General features: G+C 43.7%; 1 protein-coding gene across 1 annotated transcript in view; it reads right to left on the bottom strand.

The window, feature by feature from the left end:
* Positions 1-822: 822 nt before the first annotated feature.
* LOC149333476 (uncharacterized) overlaps positions 823-21,073 on the bottom strand; it is a 40,885-nt gene continuing 20,634 nt past the window's right edge. Inside the window, exons 3-5 of the mRNA XM_089557732.1 lie at positions 13,725-13,789; positions 12,512-12,604; positions 823-866 (exon numbers count right to left, since the gene is read on the bottom strand). Coding sequence (XP_089413858.1) covers positions 823-866; positions 12,512-12,604; positions 13,725-13,789 — 202 coding nt within the window. The remainder of the gene's footprint in view (positions 867-12,511; positions 12,605-13,724; positions 13,790-21,073) is intronic.

The raw sequence follows: 21,073 nt of genomic DNA, 5'->3' as shown, positions 1-21,073 counted from the left end.
AATACTGCTCTTATTCGCACTACCACTTAGTCGCATTAACCACGCCGTACACTTAATGTTCAACCGTCAACAGCCTACCCTTCACTGGGATGTATCTGTTTTTTCTTTCTTTCTTCCGGCTGCTGTTGTAAACTCGTCCTTACGCAGCATGTTGCTTCATTGGTGAGCTCTAATGGCGGGGCCTTTCATTGCACCAGACTTTCCTGCCCTGCCAACAGTCACCCAGCCCGCATTAGTGCCCACTGCCAGGCTGCAGCACAATGCGTGTCCTTCTGGTTCCCGCCTGGGGGCGACACATTCACACACCGAAGACTGATCGCCAATTTAACCTACCTTATCGGACTGGAACACTGTTTTAATGCTATGATGAATGGTTTTGCTGACATATCAGTTCATTTTCGGTTCAAACCCAGGATGAAAGTCCACATACTATATACATTAGTCTTGCTACCTTAATTACGGTCGGAATCGCCTAAATTTTATTCGTGACCACATATGTAGTGCCCAAAGAAATTTTATTGGTTATTATCGCACTCCATGAAGGCCAAGGTGAAAAGAAAGTTCACGTCCATTTCTTCGTGAAAAAAGCTTACAAAACACGTGAAACAGAATGTCGGAATTCGCGGCGAGATCCGCAGTATGCTTTTCTCGCGGTTGGTACTCAAGCATTGTTGCAGAACATCTGAATGTAAAGACGATTTTCTAGTAATATCTCTTTCGTGCCTCATTAGGGCATAGGAGGAACGTTTGGGCATTTTTGTGGGTCGCGCATATAAATTACGTCACCTCCGGAGTAGGCATCAATAACATCGAAGCATTTTTCTATTGCACGACATCCGAGTCTGGGTTTGTGAGCAGGTAGTATTCTGAAAAAGGAAAAACAGTGAGACAACCATAATTTCCCAGCTATGAAATTTGCGATAATTCTTTGGATGGAATCTCTGTGAATGCCTTGGTTCGATTTATGGTTCACGTGCTCATATGCTACTTTGGGGGAGGCGGAAAATATAAAATCTCTTAATGCTCGTTCGCCCCATAGGAAAACTGTGGCATGATGCCGCCAATAGCAACAGTGCCTATCGTGTGTATTCTTGCACCACTGGAAAAAAAAATTGAGGTTCCATAAGAAGTGTAAATGCCACTAGGATAACTCAAAGTCCTGTGTGCACAGCACAGTGGCATAGTGAACGTTGCAGGCCTGTTTCATATGAAAACTTTCGTGGAAGAAAACTTATCTGTGCTAGCAAGTTACCGAAATGACTGACTGGCAATCCCTTACATGAATCTCAATATGCCTGCGTGCTTGTTCGGCATATTAGAATTCATGTAAGGGATTGCCCATCAAATCCGGCTCGGCTGAGTACGCACAGTGCGATGTGATAGAAAAGCGCACCGATCAGCTCATTCGCGAGATAATTGAGGCAGCCGAGATAATGAACAGGCTGTGGAGTTGGACGACCCCGATCGACCAGACTAAACATAGGAAAAACTTCATACTTTGACGTAACAGCTATTCTTTAGGATATGGAGCCGCTCGGAAAAGTGAGATGAGATCTTGAGGTGGTCATGTGTCGAATTACCCTAGATTTAAAAGCGGAATGGAGGAAACTAGTTTCAAGAGGCAAATTAGTAGAGAAAGTAACGATCTCACTGGACAACACTTAATCTCCAGTAAAAGAGAGCACTGACCATGTAATGTTGAGGAGAAGAATACTGCCGCGAATCTTTGTAGCGTTTGTTTGTTCTTTCCTGAAAGTAGCCTGCGCGTCGCTTGATCGCTTTCTTTGTCATGCAAGACGCGACCAGTTTTATCTCTGTTGATCGTGTCCAGGCGGATCCGATTCTGCGTTGTTCCAAAATGTTCTAGTAAAATTGTACGCTTTGTCTCGAAAGTTTCCTAAAAAGCTTTAAATTCAGCACGGTCGACAGCGGTTGGCGTTCTGTCCAACGACCGGCGAGCACGCTGGTTGCTACATCGCCGCCGAGTGATTCTGTTCTTTGCGGGCACATCAGCACAAATAAAAGGTTATTTTTTATTTATTAGAGTTTAACGTCCCAAAGCGACTAAGGCTATTAGGAATGCCGTATGGAACGGCTCCGCAAATTTCGACCACCTGGGGTTCTTTAACGTGCACTGACATCGCTCAGTACAGAGACCTCTAGAATTTCGCCTCCATCGAAATTCAGGCGCCGCGGCCGGGATTGAACCCGTATCTTTCGGGACAGCAGCCGAGTGGCATAACCACTGAGCCACCGCGGCGGGCCCAAATAATGAGTTTCGTTCAGAAGCCATTTTTGCTATTTTCCTGCTCGGCGGACTGCAGGCACCACTACGCGACAATATCAATCTCCCAAATTGCATAATAGAATGCGCAGTAGAATTAGGAGGCACGTTAGGTAGACCGCATACTACCAAGTTTTCTCAGGCAGGCCGGGTCCGGACCAGCAGTAGTCTGAAAGACCATCGTCAGACCATACGACGGGCCCAGGCATCAGTGGAAGACACAGGAGTCCTTTACTAAGGAGTACGCCCACCTGGCTTAAGAAGCGCCATAGTATAAAAGATTAAACAAGATAGATAATATAGATCTAAAGATTATTAAGACCCATAGGGTACACAAAATAAGGAAACATAATTTGAAGAGGAATAAACAGGTTCCATTGAATGCAGGTAGCCGAACAGCTGGCAATCAAAGCAAAGTTATTCTCCGGCAAAATCCAGATGTAGACCTGAGCAACCAGGAAGGTCGCGTCATAACCGTTATGAATTACAAAGAGTTAAAATATCTGAATAATTTTGAGTGATGAGAGTGGTTGTTCGGGCGAGTTTATTCATATCTAAACCTGTATCGCTTGAAAGACAAGGCCGTGTCTTTTGAGGTACTTGTAGTGAACGTGTTGTCTGCTACGTATCAGTCCGTGTCATTTAAAGGTTCCGAGGTTCGTCAAGAATAAATTACACAGAGCTTTAAACAAGCCGAAATAGCAAGGATGCTAATGATGAAACCAGTGGTGTAGGCGAATTACGGACGCCATCTGGAACGAAAGAGGGAACAACGAAATACCTGTTCACCGCTAGCACTGGGCGGGGTTCTCTGCAATGATTTGGTAGAGATCTTTGTATTGCAGGGTTCCTATTTAAGCTGCTAGCGATATTATAATTCTGTGTTCGGAGGATAAGCGCGTGATAAACAATGGTGGCCTTAGTTTTTGTGACCCTAGATTCTGAGATGAGCTGGAGCGGTTGAATGTTTCGTAGCTTCTCAGAAATAAACGCTTAATGTTCTGCTCACCATCTGATAGCTATTTCGATGTAGAAATGAAGAAAATTGTGCAGCTTGTTCACACATGAAGATACAATATTTCGCTAGCGTGAGCCATACTTGGCCTGCTCCTCATGGAAAGCTAAAGCAATTTTAGACGCATCCGTCGCTTATCGACATAGTTTTCAAGTTTTAATGCATATCATAATTTAGATCCTGAAACGTTAGTGAAATTTTCATTAGTGACCTTCGGAGACGTGAGATTTTCCGTATTACATCTTTACAAGCGGACCGTCGGCGTGGGTTGTGTACCACTGGGTAATTACCTACAGATAATTATCCATAGCTTATTACCCACGTTTATCAACTGATCGTGTTCACAAAAAAAAAAATAAACCCAGCGCTTCAGTGTGCTCGGCATTTGGCCTGGCGACATATCTAAGTGGACAATACTGTTGTGGCTGGTTTCCTATTTCACATATGCTGTAACTTTTTGAAACCATAACGGCTGTTTGTTAGTCGGGCTGTGCCCTTTAAGTTACCCGACTATTTTGGTTCATCTATGGTTTTGTCACTCTCGCTTTCAGGAGATGTTGAGGAAAATCTTGGAACGAAGCCCTGTTGAAATGTAGCAATTAAATCCTGATAACAAGCCTTCTTCAGATGTGAAAATACATACACTAAGAGCTAAAATAACTGAGCTGAAAGCAAAATGAGGAAAAATGACCGACGCACTTGGCGTTATTGGCGAAATGAGCAAGCGAGGACGAAGTCTAGATTCTGTCATTCGTCATCAAGCTGAAAAGTTTGTAGAGTATGAGAACAGAAGCCGGTCCAGTAATCTAGGGGTTACTAGAGCCAAGGGTGAACTAAATTCCGACCTGAACAAGGCCGTTACTGAGAATACATTTAATGAAACCTTGGGTTCAAAAGCGCACATGGTAGATAAATTCATCCTTACTACCAAGAAAAAAAACCGCTGTAATAGGCCAGTAATTGTGCACTTTTATGGCACACGATAACACATCGTGCTACAGATCTGTAGCACACTGAAAGAAAGCTGGACAAGTATAGGTCAAGACTGCTCAGAAGAAGTTTTTAATAGACTGCTCAGTAGAAGACTGAAGCAATAAAAGTTACAAAAAAATATATCGACGCAGTGAAACGGAGAGAGAAAACAGTGCGAAATAGAACTGTTACAACAGTCATATTTACCCTTGGGACTGTGAGAGGAACGAACATTGTTTTTACCAGATGGAACAAGATAAGAATAATCGGCTTAAAAGCACTGAAAAACATGCTAGTCAGAAACCGGACCAACCATATAAAAACAAACGTAAGCTGGATATTACGACAAAATGTGAGTTCGGAGTGCAATGACTATTGTAGAACACCAAGTATCTTATAGTTGAAAATAGTTAAGTGATGCAGAGAAGCTGCGAAAAGTAGCGTGTGCGTTAAAAATGCGATTAAAGCGTCGATTACTATGTAAAAATGAAAAGCCGCTTTTGTGGTATAGCGCACTAAAGCCAAACACAGAGCAGAATTGGAGACGCCCACCGTTTCCCGCGCACTCTTCGTTCGAGGCGATTCCGCTGAAATGGCAAAGCAGCAGCGTGTCACGGCTGCTTAAAGCAGTCGCTCAGGCGGAAGCCGCCGCTGCAACAAACCATTTAGGCTGCCCCTAACAAGGCGGTTTAACCTTCAGGCGACAGGACCCATGACGGGACGAACGGCTTCGAAGTGCCGCAGTGGTGTGATCAATGTTTTTTTTTGTTGACCAAATTCATTTTTTCACAATTTTGCGCATTATTTATTATCATTACGATAATGCTATAAAATAACCGTTGTCCTTAATGACCCCGAAGAAAAAACGTTTTCTCCAAAACACTTCCAGGAAATCGCTAATTTATTTTTTTTATTTTCTTGAGCAGTCAAATAAAGTCTTATGATCATATGCAGTACTTGTTGAATTTGTTCGTAGTGTTGAATTTTGCATGTGTACCTCGTTCCTCTGTTCCCGCGCTATGCTTGATGCGGAAACTGTGGGTACCGTTTCCTTGAGGCTGCACACAATATCATTTTCCGTTTTGTCTCTTTTCAAGGATGTATGCTGCGACAGAAACGAACATTTTTCAGTATGTTCTAATGTATGTTTCAGTTAAAAACAGCCGTTGCCTGCAACGCTTCGGGGATGCTTTGCCGATGAGAACTCCGTACTGCCCAGCGGCACAACTGATCCCTTCTCATCACACGCTGAATCGAAGCACTGGAGGGCAGCCTGTGCGGATGTACGTAGTATTTGAATGCTTTGCGCACTTATATTGCATTGCTTCTGCTGCGGCTAGTAACGACCGCCGATAGATACCTTGGTGAGACCGCACCATTTACATTCCGGAAGGTGATAGCTCTTGTGTGCAATAAAGAAATGGAACTTTGAACGGACCACAGTGGTGAGGCTGTTGAGTGCACAGTGTTTGCGTTAGAAATGATGGAAACTGCCTTCGCACTAGGTGTAGAGAAGTGATTTTCGACGCAGGGTGTGTTTGGGACACATGTGCTAAGATTCATCACCGATCACAGTACGACTATGCAAAAAAGACAGTTGTTGGATTATGCTGCTGGAAAACAGAGGGTCCTCCCTAGCAGCGCTTTTTCATCATCATCCTCGTGGCTAACGCCTTGCAGGCAGCTGCAGGGACATGCTGACAGCTTTTTATTGTGTGCAGCATGGTAATAGGGGAGGTTACTGTTTTGTTTTGTGATCGCAGTCCGAGAGAAGAAACAAGTGACATTCGAAGCTATTCGTATTCTCGACAGTGGTGCGTAGACTAATTACCGATGACGTCCGTTGTGTAAGTCATATTTCAACGGTGAAGATTGTTGGTGTCTGACAGAGTGATTTTGCTATAAGAGGCAACCACTGAGTGCGTTACCCAACTGTAACGTGTACCCGCATAATAGTTAAACGCCGCACCCGGGGTGTCACCTGTTGTTTGATTAAGAGGCGCACTTGGGCCAAACACGTGAATGATGACAGCCACCAAATTGAACTAAAGACTTCCATGGCGGCGCCAGCAGCAGCAGTAGCTTGAGCTATCGCTACGGACAGTAGCAAAAGTATAATAACCCACTGCACCTGTCTAATGCGCCAAAGAGTTCTAGCATCAATTTCACCCGCCGAAAACAACGGTCAACTGGCTGTTTGACGCGCTAGGCTAGGAACCACGTTTTGCGGAGAGTACATGGTGGGTCTCAACTGCCCGCAGCAGAAGAGCGAGTCCTACGTTTCCTCCAATTCTACTGGATGGGAATTCTCAGAGACGCTTCGCTGATACTAATACACTCAGACAGCTTTGAACTTCTGCATAAAAGACGTTTCCGACGCGCTTATAGACCCGGCTGTGCAGAAGCGGTGCCTCGCTTTTCCGAATGCTACAGACAAGCGTGCTTAAATGTGGAAATGTTTTCTCCTGTCGACGGCGAGGACGGTACATGGGTCGACGGCATATGTGTGGAAGAAAGGCTCCTTCAAAGTGAAACCGAGACGTGGTCAAATACAAAAGCTATTATCTTTTGTTAGGCAGAAAAAATACGAAAAGCGTAGTAACCACGAACGTTAACATTTTAAATGTTTGAAATGTGCATCCTCATGGAAGCAAAACAAGAGCATTTAGCAATCATCATATGCTCGGAAAATAAAAACGTAGACCATTTGCTGCCAGTTAATGTTTCCGGCAGTTCTTGCTTAAAAGAAAAAAAAGAGAACCACTTAAGGCCATTAGAGGCACAAAATAAACAATAAGCTACAGACCCTGCTCCTGGAGTGGCAGTTTGAATATAGCATGGGATTATGACAGGCTAACGGGCGTATTAGTACGTTTACAATTGGAAAAGTGAAATTAATAAATCCATGAACACTGTTCTATGCTGAATTGTCGATTCTCTGTCAATATATTTGTTGCGCACAGTTGCAAGGTGCAAAAGTAGCCAATGTTGATCAACAACTAAACTTGAGGGTACCCATTGTTACAAAATAAAGAAGGTGGAATGATCTGCGCAGAAGTATAAAACATTTCGCATCTCCTCCGGAGCTGCCGTAGACACTACTTTGCCGCTGATGAGACACGACTGCGCGAAGATAATCTGCAGAACCACCGCTTCATTCACGTTCATGTCTTTGTCGAACTAAGAAGGCGTTGTCTTAGGCCGTCGGGACTAAGACGACTGCAGGCGAAGTCTTCGTAATAAATTAAATAAATTATTCAAATCCGCTCTGTGTTTTTGCTAGTTACAAGAAATAGTGGAGCCCTGTTTATGCAAAGGTATTTTAACGTTTGAAGCACTAGAAGCTTTCGTTTCGCGGTACGATGTGCTTGTCTCTGCGATCTCCTCGGCTGGAAATGCTTGAGCGCCGGGGCAGTTAAGCCGATAGGCGGCAGTTCGCATGCAACCAATTTGCATCTTTGCACACGGTTAAATGGATAGAAAAGACAGAGGCCTTTTTCCCCGCAGTGACCATACTCAGGGGGATGTAGATCATGACGTGGTCGATTAGCTTGCAACACAACCACAGGAAATGAAGCTCAAGCGACGCCTGCCCCGAACACCCATTGGCATGCAGATTATTTACCCTTATTCATGTCCTCCCCCGTGTTCTTCTATTTCATTCTGCAATCCCTCCTTCCCAGGTATGTTCTTCTGGCGTATAAGCATAACCCATGCTTCCCTTGCGATCTCTAACGGCGTGGCCTTCCGAGGCGATTTCCGGTGCGTACTCTCCTGTCAACCGTAACCCCGCAATCTATATTACTGGTTCCTTTTTACTGATGTTTCCTTGGTGTTAGTGTTGGTGCTTCCTGGTGTTGCTGGTGCTCCTTGGTTCCTTCGCGGTGGCACCACATACTCTCGGGAAAAGATGGATTAGCAATTTATCTTGCATATTCGGATTGGCACACAGCTTTGGTGGTGTAATGGACACTACAAAACTTCACCAGCGCTGCGACGAGGAACAAAGACAGAGAAGGAAGGACAAGGACAAGCGCTCGTCCTTGTCCATCCTTCTCTGTCTTTGTTCCTCGTCGCAGCGCTGGTGAAGTTTTGAAGATGTACCAACTAGCTCAAACCACGATTTTGCTCCAATGGACACTTTTGCTGTCATGATGTAAAAATAGCGCACAAGGAACACAAGGAACGGATAGGAAACGACGCAGACATGGGCTAACTTGCAACTGAGGTTTATTTCCGACACGCAGGTCATTTCCTATTCGTTCCTTGTGTTCCTTGTCCGCTATTTTTACATCATGAACGTTATCCAACTTGTCCAACTTTCTGCTTTACTTTTGCTGATACTGTATTTCTGCTGTAAGTTCAAACCAGGCAAAAATGCAACATGAATTCATTACCATTCTTAAAGTAGTAACGGTGACATATACTTAGATTGAGCTCATGAAAAGAAACACAGCGTAAGCTGAGCTTTTTATTGCTTAAGAGGGCACTCCGTGAAGGCCATCGTACAAAGAAAGTGCATGATCTTTAAATTGTGAGTAAGCTTCCGAAATAGTTACAGTAGCGGTGCAATTATTAACGTGGACAACGTCCTAACATATTATAAAATATCAGGAATCGTCGGAGGGTTTAAGGACGTATCTCTTGCAGTTCCATATTATGGCTTTGGAGGAACGTTTGGGCATATTCCTGGTCCTCGCATGAGGGTCACGTCGCCACCAGAGTAATCATCAATCTCATCAGAGCATATGTCATATTGCATTGGATCAGCGTCGCGATTTGCGAAAAGGTAGTATTCTAAAAAAAAAAAGAACAAATATGAGTCTATCTTACATTCTCCTGTAGTACTTTGAATGTAGTGGCAGTAGATGCCTCGCTACGATTTATGGTTTACACACTGTTATTATTTATGGTTCACTCAGTAATATTAGGACAAGTAGATAATATAGGTACTTCTAAAACCCAATGCTGTCGTAACAAAGACAGAGCCATGGGCGCTGTAGAATGACGTTGGCAATGACAGTTGCGCCTTTGAAACGTCACATTTCACTTCACCGCAAGACAATTGATGAACCGTACACAACCTTATGCCAGAAGATAAATTTAAGGCTTCCTTTGGGCAGCACAATGGCCTAATGAATGCTGCTGCGCCTTCAGACAGTAAAAAATTCCTGCGATTACCTTCATGGTAATGCGAGCGATCAGCGATAGATAATTATTTAAATGACTAACACAATAAAGCCACTATAACCTATCTGCCGCCGAATGAATAATATGGCGTTGACTAATTGGGTGAATACATGGATCAAGGCAAGCGTATGCACGATTCGTATTCGCGCCTCCGGTTGGATCTGAGGTTGTGAGATGAGAGACCAGGAAGGGTGGTTTGGGGAGGCGCAAGAACGGAGACATTCGAACAAAATTGCCAGTGTTTGTAGCGATGCCGGCGGTGTAATAAGGATTCCTGAATTACAAGTGTGAAATTACAAACTTTTTTTCATAATTCTTTTATTTTAACCCTCTTGCTACCCCTTGCAGAGCCACTGCATAGGCGGTAGTTGTGGCGATGCCGATCATATGTCACATGAAGATATCAGGAGAGGATATGTCATGCAATATAAAGTCAACATATTGCAGGGTTTGTGCGTTATAGCCGATCAAAGATAGACGACATCATTCTGTGCTCGTGGCAATTGACTGCATGAGTAAACAGAGTTAGGTGCTACTATATTCCAGCATTCCCAGCAGTGCTCTAGTGAGCAGTCGCCGCTACTTTCGACGCGTTTATATAATAAATATAAAGAAACCGGCGTCTACCCTGATGTAGGTGGCTTCACCACTTTGTCTGGTCTTCATACTTTCCATGTGGGATGACTGAATAAATGCTCCTTCTCAATTAGGCTTCTGTGACCTCCTTACCACTTCCCAAATAGTGTCGCGTGCTTTCCATGTTCCGGAAGGATGTGCAGACGCGCTTTCAAGACTATGCCGAGCGCGAAGACGGTCTCTCACTTCGAGAAGGTGAGCGACCACGCGTCGTTCACTCAGGTCGCGCTTGACAACGCTTCAATACGGCAGTGCACAAGCTTAACAGCGCACGGTTTTTTTTTCATTATTCGAGGTCGTTGTGTAAATGCTTTACAAAAATAAAACGTAGGATGCTCGTTCCTAGAAAAAACTGTATGGGTTGTTTCATAGTCTCGCAGCAATTAAAAGGAACGCATGGGACTGTAATTTGAACATAAATATTTGCATTATTAACCTTCGCTAATGTACTAATTTAGAGGGATGGAAAAGTACACTGAGGGGCAGCAGGCGATGAGAAATATTATATCTTTGGCCTCACTCTCCGCAAGTTTTTAAATTCTTTGGCAAAGTTACGTGAAACGCACTATATGGTTGAAGATGGCAAGAACACAACATTGAGTGTTCTATATCCTGGCCGGACTCCGGCTAAAGTGTCAGTAGCTTAGGATAAGAAGTTCTGGCTTTGTTAATCCTTATCGCGACGAAATTAAACGCATCCCACCTTCATTTATTTGCATAGATAAATGTATTCCTCTGGATGCAGAGATGATCCAGAGGTAGAGCACCCGCCTCGCGTCCAAGAGGACCGGGGTTCGAATCCTGGTACTGCGCAATTCTCCACCGGGTTAAAAAAAGAACACCGCGTGTCGATGGAATTGCACTCCCAGGCCTGTGGTGCGGCATGATATCGGTGAAGAAGATATGTAAAAAGAGATGGGCGAGACGGTTGGACCAGAGCTCCCCAATTTGGAAAACGCGCTGGGGAGACATCGTGGTATGTGGGCAGTTTGGAAGACGGCCAGTTCTCCGGCAAATGTGGCTACACACCGATTAACTTGCTTACCGAGCCGGCTACGTGTACGGCACGATGACAAGGGCGCATCGAAAGTCTCTAAGACTATATGATAGCGCTCACTGAAGGGCAACAGCGACCAAACTGACTACACCCATGGCTGCACAGGGCAAATTTTTCTTCACGGCCATGCCGTCTGCGCTGGATAGTGTTATAATACGCCCTACGCTATATTAGTTACCCTACTGAAAAAAAGGTGAATGATGCAGTAAACTTATTGTCTTTGTCAACCATAAGTCACACAGGTTGCATGATATTCTGAAAGAAAAAACATTTGTAAGTAAAATGTATAATTTGGTAATAAGGTATGACATATGCATAACAATTTTATGCCATTTCATTGACATACCTGTATGGAGTATTTGCATAACACAGCTTTTATCGGTAAAATAGGCGGAACAGTACTTGCAGAACACTGCAGCTAGGTGGAGGAAGCCAATCCCCAGGCAAGCCGCGGCAACACTCAAAAGATGTTCATGCAAATTCTTAGCAGGGCCTTGACGTCAAGTTCGAAAGGTCGCAAGAAATGCGTCTGTTTATTTAAATTTACAACGAACTACTAAACGTTTAAAAGATGCGACCACACCTTCCGATTTACTTGATCACCATTCTCATGCTGACAAAATGTGACATTGCTGCACACAAGTACTTACGTTATTTTCTCGCGTTCTTTTTTCTCTTTCTCATCCCTTCATGCCTTTTCTTCACAGCAGGGTAACTAGTTGGAGCACCCTTCAGAATAACCCCTCACCCGTTCTAGAGAGATGCCGCGGTGGCTCAGTGATAATGGCGCTCTGCTGCTGACCCGAAAGACACGGGTTCGATTCCGCCCGCGTCGATCGAATTCCGATGGAGGCGAAGTTCTAGAGGCCTGTGTGCTGTGCGATGTGTGCGCACGTTAAAGAACCCCAGGTGGTCGAAATTGCCAGAGCCTTTCACTAAGGCGCTTTCGGACATTAAACCCCATAAACCAAACCTACCAAATTTAACATCTTATCCCTTCTGGAGCCGCCGCGATGTGGCTCAGTGGTTAGAGTGCTCGGTTGCTGAGACGAAAGCGGCTTTTTTTTTGTCCCGGCCGCGATGGTCGAATTTCGATGAACGCGGAATTCTACAGGACGGTCTACTGTCCGATGCCAGTGCACGTTAAAAAAACCCCAGGTGGTCGAAATTTCTGGAGCTCTTAACTACGGCATCCTCACAGCCTGAGTGGACTTGGGATGTTAAACCTCCATAAACCATAAAGCATCTTCTCCCTACTCTCCCTTTCACACCTTTTCAAGCAGAGGATCTGGTTAGTAATGCTCCCAGATAATGCAGTGAGTTGAGCTTTAAATGCGGAGACAGCATGCGTGCTTACCGGTTTCACCGTTCGTAGAGCAGTTGCAGTGCCCGACAAAACATTGGTCTCCGTTGACGTAGTCTAGTGTTAGCTGGTACGCGGCGTCAGAATCTGATAAACGAGAGGCGAGAAATTTTTCCCAGACTGCAACGTTCATACAATTGGGTTCAGGGCCGCGATTTAAAAGGAACAGGAAGCTTAGTTTCGGATCATCTTCCTGCCGGCGAACATAATTTAATTAATGCGGCTGCTGCTACGCCCTTTCCTAATGACTGAAAATATTTTCTCCAGCTACTCTGTCAGTTGTGTGTTTAACACTGCCGCCTGATCTTGTCTTTATATTCAATTGCAATCATCATTAGGGTTTCATTTCAGCTTTTCAACAGAAACCATGAGAAAAATGAAGGAAGAACAGACTAAAGATTTAAATTCTTCGATGTACAGAGAGGAGTAAACTCTCAAGACAGCGATGTGCTTCCTTTAAATGCATCCTTGAACCCTCAAATGTGGCTTCACTGCCAGGGCTGGCGGGTAATTTTCGTTCTCGATTTACAACGCTTGCCTAACGCTGAAAAATATGCTTGGATTCAAATCCGGGCTTTTTCGTGTTGTGCTTGGTTAAAACCTCGAGACAAGACTGCCTTTTCTAAAACCTGCAATAGTCCTGTGACCATTCGTTCCTGGAGGCAAATGCCTTGAGTACATGGACACCAGTTTGTCCGTAGAGATCTTTCTAGTTGAGCTATGGCGTTTATCAGGCGGGACACACATGTCTCCTGCTTTTTCTAACAGCCTTCACTGATGAATGAATCAGCTGCCCAAGAATTTCGTTCGCGTTCCTTGGTATTTGTTTGTGCTGCTTATATCTTCATTATGTAGAGCATTATTAGTGGCTGGAAATCCGCTTATGTAAAATGGTGTTTGCGACATATATTTCGTTTTGAATACTGAAGTCCTCTGAATGCTGATTACCTTCGATATACCAGATGGGCTTTATAAAATTACCTCTAATATGCCAGCCCGACTTGAGAAACTTCTTAGCATAAATGATTAGTGTCTCCTGTTTCAACTTCGTAGGATGCAAAGTGGCCACTAGACTTCTCGTATTTTGTCTAGATTCCGGAATTGTATGACGATAAATTGCACACTCTTAGAAAGCTGCAAAGAAAATCACATGTCTAGGATTACTGCATCGTACTGAAGGATTCACCATTCTCCTTCCTTCACTTACAGTTTGCGCATGAAAGGTTAATCACTGTATTGTTAACCACTTCATAGGTGCATATGTCGTTGATTCTGAAAGAAAAAATTTAAAAATAATGAAATGTTAGCATTCAAATCCCTCCAGTCTACACAATGGAGCTGTGGATTTACACAGAATGCGTTTAACGGTTGAACCGATAGTAAATATGTTTCCGAATCAAGTAGTAGGGACAAAACCGAGATAAGAAGAGGGCCCTTCGCCTCCTTGCTGTTACGAAGAAGAAATTTTTGAAGCGAGAAGCTTCACTACTCTAGTCAAAACCGAGCTTCGCGTGAGCCGGCGCATGTCGGAGCACGAGTGACGGCACGCACGGCGCAGGCTACCGCGCATGTGCGCCGCCGCTTCTCCTCCTCGCGACCGTTTCACCTTTCTCCGCAGCCAGGCGCAGTGCGCATTTGAAAGAAGGGTATATACATGTATAAGGCGCGTTTGCCCATAGAACAGGCGCACGCTGCCGCGCGCTATGCGTCATGATTTGACGTTCGCCGCAAGCGCGTGTCTATCGCGGAGGCCGGCTATATAACTGCTTGCCAGAGTATAGGCGTGCGCATTCAACATGGAGAAGAGAGTGATACTACCGATACAGAAGTGCTACCACGGGAGTTGGCTGCAAAGAAGGGAAGAAATGAAAAGCTGAAAGCTCAGCGAACGTCCGAGACACCCGAACAACGAGAAGAACGTCTCGCTAACGACGCAGCAAAGACAATCGCAATGTTAATGGCCGATCATCTTGCTACTACTACTCATAAATCATAAAGCGTAATCATCAGCTAATTTCCTTGCCTGAATTCAAAAACAAGCTCAAAGTATTTTTATTGGAATGCTGATGTGTTATTCACATTTTGCTGATGTGTTATATTACCTGCGTTATTGTGATTTTGACCTTGTTTTTGTGAAGTATTGATTTTATATTTCCTATATTATGTATTTATCCGCTAACTGTGCTGTAACCATTTCTTGTACTAATAATTTATCGAGGGTCCCGGTGCTGTCTTTGACTTTGGGACCCTCGTCTGCACATTTATGATGTCTTGTATATTTTTTGGGGACTAATAAAGCCTAACTTTCTTCAAACCGTAAGCATATCCATAGGCTAAACCATAAAGCATAACCACAAGCTAAACCATCAGCATCACCGCAGCTTTTCGCTTCGAGGTATCCAGGCTTAACCTTAGCTAAGCCGCAGCCAATTTTTCTTCTTGATTTCGAAGGCATTCATTTGAGAATGAAAACATGGTCAAATGCCTTAGACTCACATTCTAGTGCTGCTAGTAGAATGCAGAACATACATAGCGCGATGATGAACACTCAAGCCCAAAGTCTCGAGCCACCGAATGATAAGCGAAAGATCGGCTTCGGTTGACCCTCCTATGTCTCGCAGAATCTTGTGCCCGATAAGGCTAGTAATTCTTAGATTCATTTAATTAGCTGTGCATGAAACGACGCACGATGAAGAGTGCGTCTTGCATGGGTGGGCATGTGTAATTTTATTTTGCCCCGTTTATAATAGGCGCTTTTGCTATTTTCTTAGTCCTAGCGTTGGAATTTACGCATTTGGGGTGTATAGTGCAGCCCCCGATAAAAGTATACGGTTCAAGTGGTTCGCTTCAAAGGCGTTTAGCGGGGATCCCTGGAATATCAGGTAATCCAAAGCTTGGGAGGACAGAGGACTCGAAGCCGTTTATTGCTCGAGAGGCGACGGTAGCTGAGTATGCATAACCAGGCACGCTGAAGGCCTCGTAGTCAAACACCCTTTGTTGTACACTTTTTACATGGAGTGTGTGTCCGTGGGCCAAAAAATTGCAACGAACGAAATTTGAAAGGCGAGCTTAAAGCTGAAGCGTTCTGCCTCCCACATCGTTTTTTGTATCAATGCAGGAAATAAAACTTTTTTACTCATTTTGTTATGCTGCGATAGTTTCAGAAAATCTTTCGGATTTATTGTTCTCTTTTTTTATTATAGCAGGATTGCGAATGAAGCCTTCGAGTTCGACGACTAATTTTGTTGAGCAAGTGTAAATCAATCTGTTAATCCTGACAACTAATACACGTTGATTAGAAGGGCAGTTAGGGGCTGACTTTTACCAGATCTTGCAGTCTAGGCTCCGTCTCCTGTTCTAGGCTAAGCTCTGTCTAGGCTCTGTCACGAGAGAATTCTTGAAAATGGTAGCTGAGTATGCGAAGAGTGATGTATCGGGTCATGGACGTCCTCTGGTCGCTTGTTAATGCAAGTTTGCAACACTAGGCAGCGACACAATCAGACAATTACCCCTTCTAGCCCACTTAACAATTGCTTCAAATATTATTTTTTCCCAAGAACAGCAAAGGACTGGAATCGGCTTACCAACTACAAAATTTTACAGCAGCCTGTGGCATCATTTTGCTACAAGTCTAAATTTACCATAATTTCTGCTTTGTTATTGTATTGCGTTGTACTTGCTCATCAGGTTTGAATATTTTTGCTACTGACTGGTTGGAATAGTTGCACTACGTATTAACGTCTCTGTCTACAGCCGATGAGCGGTTGTTTAATACTGTTACTTTTATGTCTGAGCTTTATTTCCTGAAATTTTGACACCTGTGTTACGTATTATTTTCTGTCTTTATTGCCGAGGAGCGGTTGTTCATTATGCAACTTTTATGAGCTTTTGGCTCAGCTTCTGACTCTTCTACTTGTAATTTTCCTTTTTTAGCATTCGTGTACCCACCCTGCTAAAATCTATTGTGGGATTGGAGTATTAATAAAGAAATAAATTTGTAAAACCTGCATTTCAACGCAAGCGCTTGCGTTATAAATACAACTATGCCTAGTAATTCGTAACCGCAGTGTAGATATTCCACTCTGAATATACACTTTTTTAGACATCAAGTATTGTGCTTTGCCGTTGGTTCAAAAAAGCAGTATAAAAACATAAACCACAAGCACTACAAGCAAATCCACTTTTCTTAGATTAATGAGATTTCTCTGAGATGTTAGCCAGTACTTGCGCTGAGGGGCTATGGCGAGGGTTATTGATCTGTAGCCAGTCGTAAAACAAGCTTACCTAAAGATAGCGGGAGCGCTGACTTCCGAATGCAAATATTAAACAAATTCTTGAGAGAACTGTCCATAACATGCGAAGCACCCATTGATAAAAACAGGACAGCATCCTGCTCCAGTTTTTTTTTTTTCTCATCAGGGAACATCAAAGAGCAAATTAGATTTTCGTTAGACAGAAGGTGACAAATTGTGCTCATTCCTTTCGTGTAGCAATGTCTTTAAGTCATTCGCGCATGTGGGGTTTTGTCTACCAATCAAGTATGGTACAGAGGTCATGTCTAATTGAAGCGCATTCACCTAACTGAAGAAGATAATAAACGTTTCTTTGATAAGTTGCAAGCTCTTGGGTAAACTTCATATTATGGGGTTTAAGGTCCCGAAGCGACACATGCTACGAGAGACGCTGTAGTTGATAACTCCATATTAATTTTGAGCAGCTGAAGATCTTTAACGCGCAGTGACAGCGCACAGCACACGAGCACATTTTGCATTTACCAACCTTCTTATGTTTATAATAGTGTATGAATGACGTCAAAACACTGCACAGTGCTTACGTATACGGATTATACTGCCACGTGTTACTCGATTGGTCTTGCGGCGCAAAGAAAACTGTGGCATAAACACCAAATGACAATCACGAAGAAGCGCTGTTAGAATCTGCGTCCGTTTTTCAAGAGTTTGCAGCAAATAAATGGAAAATAGGAACTGAACTCCGAAACAATAATTAAGCTCAGAACAGAGAAAAATCCAAATGTTGTCTCGTCACGCGATCGAAGGTGACAATTTTAGATCTTCTGCTATGATTATAGTAGCCGTATATTGTAAAAGCTGCAGCGACCGAGGCGCCCCAACGTAATGCGGCCGCAGTGCAGCTTTGATAGCGTCGGGAGGACAAACACACGCCTTGCATTGTCCACTGGTGGGAGGAGGAAAACGTATTATTTCGGCAGCCAACTACTAGAGCTTGCGCTGAAGACACTGCGAGGGGCGCTGGTGGCGCCCCCACAGAGATTATCTTGCAGGGGGAATAGGAGGATGTGCTCCGCAAGGGGCACCAGAGCATAAGTTCGACGAGACGTCGCTGATGTCAGTGGCACGGTGCCTAGGTGTGCGCCAGGCTTTTGAATATACTCATGCGCAAGAGCTCACTGTTTGTGGTGCTTGAAGGAATGTTTTCGCGAAATCCGTGAGCGCAGCGCCAGGAAACGGTGAGAGGCAGCACTTACTACTTGGAGAGAAGTTTCTCACAGAAGGATGGAGATTTGGGCAAGGAGGGCAAGGCCTGGATTTCAGGTTTGTGCAAGAGTCTAGTGGCCTATGGGCGATCATGAGGCGAGAACGCGCAACAGCGGGCGGCACCATGAAGCGTTTCTCTTTTTCGCGATGTCAGAACGGAGCTCCTAAAGTGTCATATTCTAAACGCGAACAATTGTTTTTGTATGTTTGCTAAACGGCAAAAAAATAACTATTCGACGGTTAGCTATATTTGGCGACCATTAGAGAAAGCCCTCTCTGACTATGAACCATTATAGTGGTCGCTTATATTTATCTGCTTTTCTGCTCCAGTAAGCATACTGAAGGACATAATGATGACCAAATACCGTTACTTTGAAATATTCTGTTGTGAAAACTTTTATTTTTGCTGTCATAGTTAGAATTAGGACCAGCACTAGCCAAACTAGGCAACACCTCGTCTTTACGGCATTCCGGCGCGGATGAGCAGCCGTTAGAAGAAATGTCTTACACAGTGGCTTCAGCTTTCCTCCTCCATAATACCCAGAAACCCTATGCAGCGAAGCCATCGTGAGGGTGAAGCCTACGAGGCGTCCTGCCCCATACGGAAATGTCATATCTGGTTTGATATGAAAAAATCCAGATATGAACAAATAGGGAATTGGGCATATAAGGTCTTATATGAATATACGGGCGTATATAGCTTGATATGCCCAATTTCCTATATACCATTACGTGAATGGAACTCATATAAGGAAATATATGTGCATATGGTCGTATATGTCCTGATATGCCCAATTCCCTATATATCCATATCATGACTGAACTCATATATGACAATATATGAATATATCTGGCGTATATGGCCTGATATGCCCAATTCCCTATATAATCATATCATGATTGAACTCATATAAGAATATATCTGGCATATATGGCCTGATATGCCCAATTCTCTATATATCCATATCATGAATGAACTCATATATGAATATATCTGGCATATATGGCCTGATATGCTCCATTCCCTATATATCCATATCATGATTGAACTCATATATGGATATATCTGGCATATATAGCCTGATATGCCCAATTCCCTATATATTCATATATGGATTGAACTTATATATGGAAATATATGTATATATGGTGTTTATATAGCCAGATATGTCCTATCCTTATATGACCATATCTGATGGAGCCCATATATGGGATTTCTATATATGGTCTTTATATACCCAGATACGGCCAAATCTGTATATAGCCATATCTGCGAACAGTCATATATGGATGAATATACTTACCCAACTGAAAAAACGACCTCGGCCCTATGTTGGGCCTAAGTCGGTAGCCGGCCTGGCCGACCTTGGCCCTAGCTTGGCAAACTAGGTTGGGCCGAGGTCGGGATTGGTGATTGGCCTCACACCGGCCGACCTTTGGCTGCCAACATAGGGCCGAGGCCGTATGCCGACCTTGCCGTCGCCAGCCAGTGCACTGCTAGATTGTGAATCAATGACAAATAGTGGTCACCTTATCTATATATGACGTTTGAAAATTAAATTTTGGCCATGAGGAATCCGACCTGTATGCACAGGCATCTTGAGGAGACACAAACAGTGAAGACGAACTTGCAGCAATTATTAATGGGTTCCTTTATGCATCAGTATACAAGCAGTTCCACTTGCTGTAAACGCACGCGTACTCTGCAATCTTACAAAATACTGAAAAACACCAAACACATTTCAGCCATATATCTTTTATTATTGTATTCGCAATCACTTTCAACAGGAATGCTACCGCATGACTGGAAGGTGGGGAGGGTCATTCCGGTCCACAAATCAGGTGTAAAGGACTCTTAACTGAATTATCGCCCCATCTCCTTAACCATTGTGCCTTGCAAAATCATGGAACATGTCATATATCTATTCCCATGTCGTAAACCTCCTAGATTCTAACAACTTCATCCGGCTCAGCACGGGTTTCGTAGAGGACTTTCCTGCGAGACCCAATTGGCAATCTTCACTTTCGACCTGCATGCTAACCTCGACCGTAACATACAGATCGATGCATTATTTTTAGATATCGCGAAGGCTTTTAACAAGGTACCACACCAATGCCTACCACTGAAACTAGCCTTTTTAAATTTGCACCCTAATATTCTAGACTAAATTAAAGAATTCCTAGCTAACCGTTCTCAGTTTATTTCGATTAACAATCACAACTCAGGCACTCTCCCCATAACATCCGGTGTTCTGCAGGGATCTGTGCTCGGCCAGCTTTTATTCCTAATATATATTAACAATCTGGCGTCACAAGTATCGTGTAAAATTTAAACATATTCGCCGATGACTGTAATTTATTGTACCGTTACTAACTTTTCTGAACAAGTGGCTCTTCAAAATGACCTCAACCGCATCCATGAATGGTGTGACCTCTGGCTAATGACACTAAACGCTAAAAAATGCAAACTTGTCTCATTTCAGCGTCAACGCAACCCCCTTATTTTTTCCTATACAGTTGCCAACTCATCTATAGAAAGCGTCCATTCATTCAAGTACCTCGGTGTAACACTCAGTACCGATCTTTCTTGGCGAATACACATTACCACAATAATATCATCTGCCAACAGATCTCTAGGATTCCTAAAGCATTATCTTCATCATGCACCGCAGCACGTGAAACTTCTAGCTTACAAAACCCTTATTAGACCTAAACTCGAGTACGCCAGTCCCATCTGGAATCCACACCAAATATACCTAACAAATGCACTCGAATCAGTTCAAAACCGCGCCATTCGCTTAATTCATTCTGCTTATTCATATACAATCAGCGTTTCATCTCTAAAGAACAATTCCGGTCTCGAAAGCCTTGAAGCTGGCCGTCGCGTCGCCTGCATGTGTTTGCTCCACAAGTTTTTCCATAGCACTCAGAATCAAACACCTTACATTTCTTATCCGACCCGCATATCTCACCGCACCGCACCGCACACCCATTTCAGCTTGCCCGGCCTCTATCGCGTACTGCAACCTTTTCAGTTCCT

The sequence above is a fragment of the Amblyomma mixtum genome, chromosome 8 (assembly GCF_055824585.1).
Source record: "Amblyomma mixtum isolate Tamu chromosome 8, ASM5582458v1, whole genome shotgun sequence".
Classification (NCBI taxonomy): Eukaryota; Metazoa; Arthropoda; class Arachnida; order Ixodida; family Ixodidae; genus Amblyomma; species Amblyomma mixtum.
Note: the sequence above shows the minus strand (reverse complement) of the source record. Positions and strands in the feature narration are given on the sequence as shown.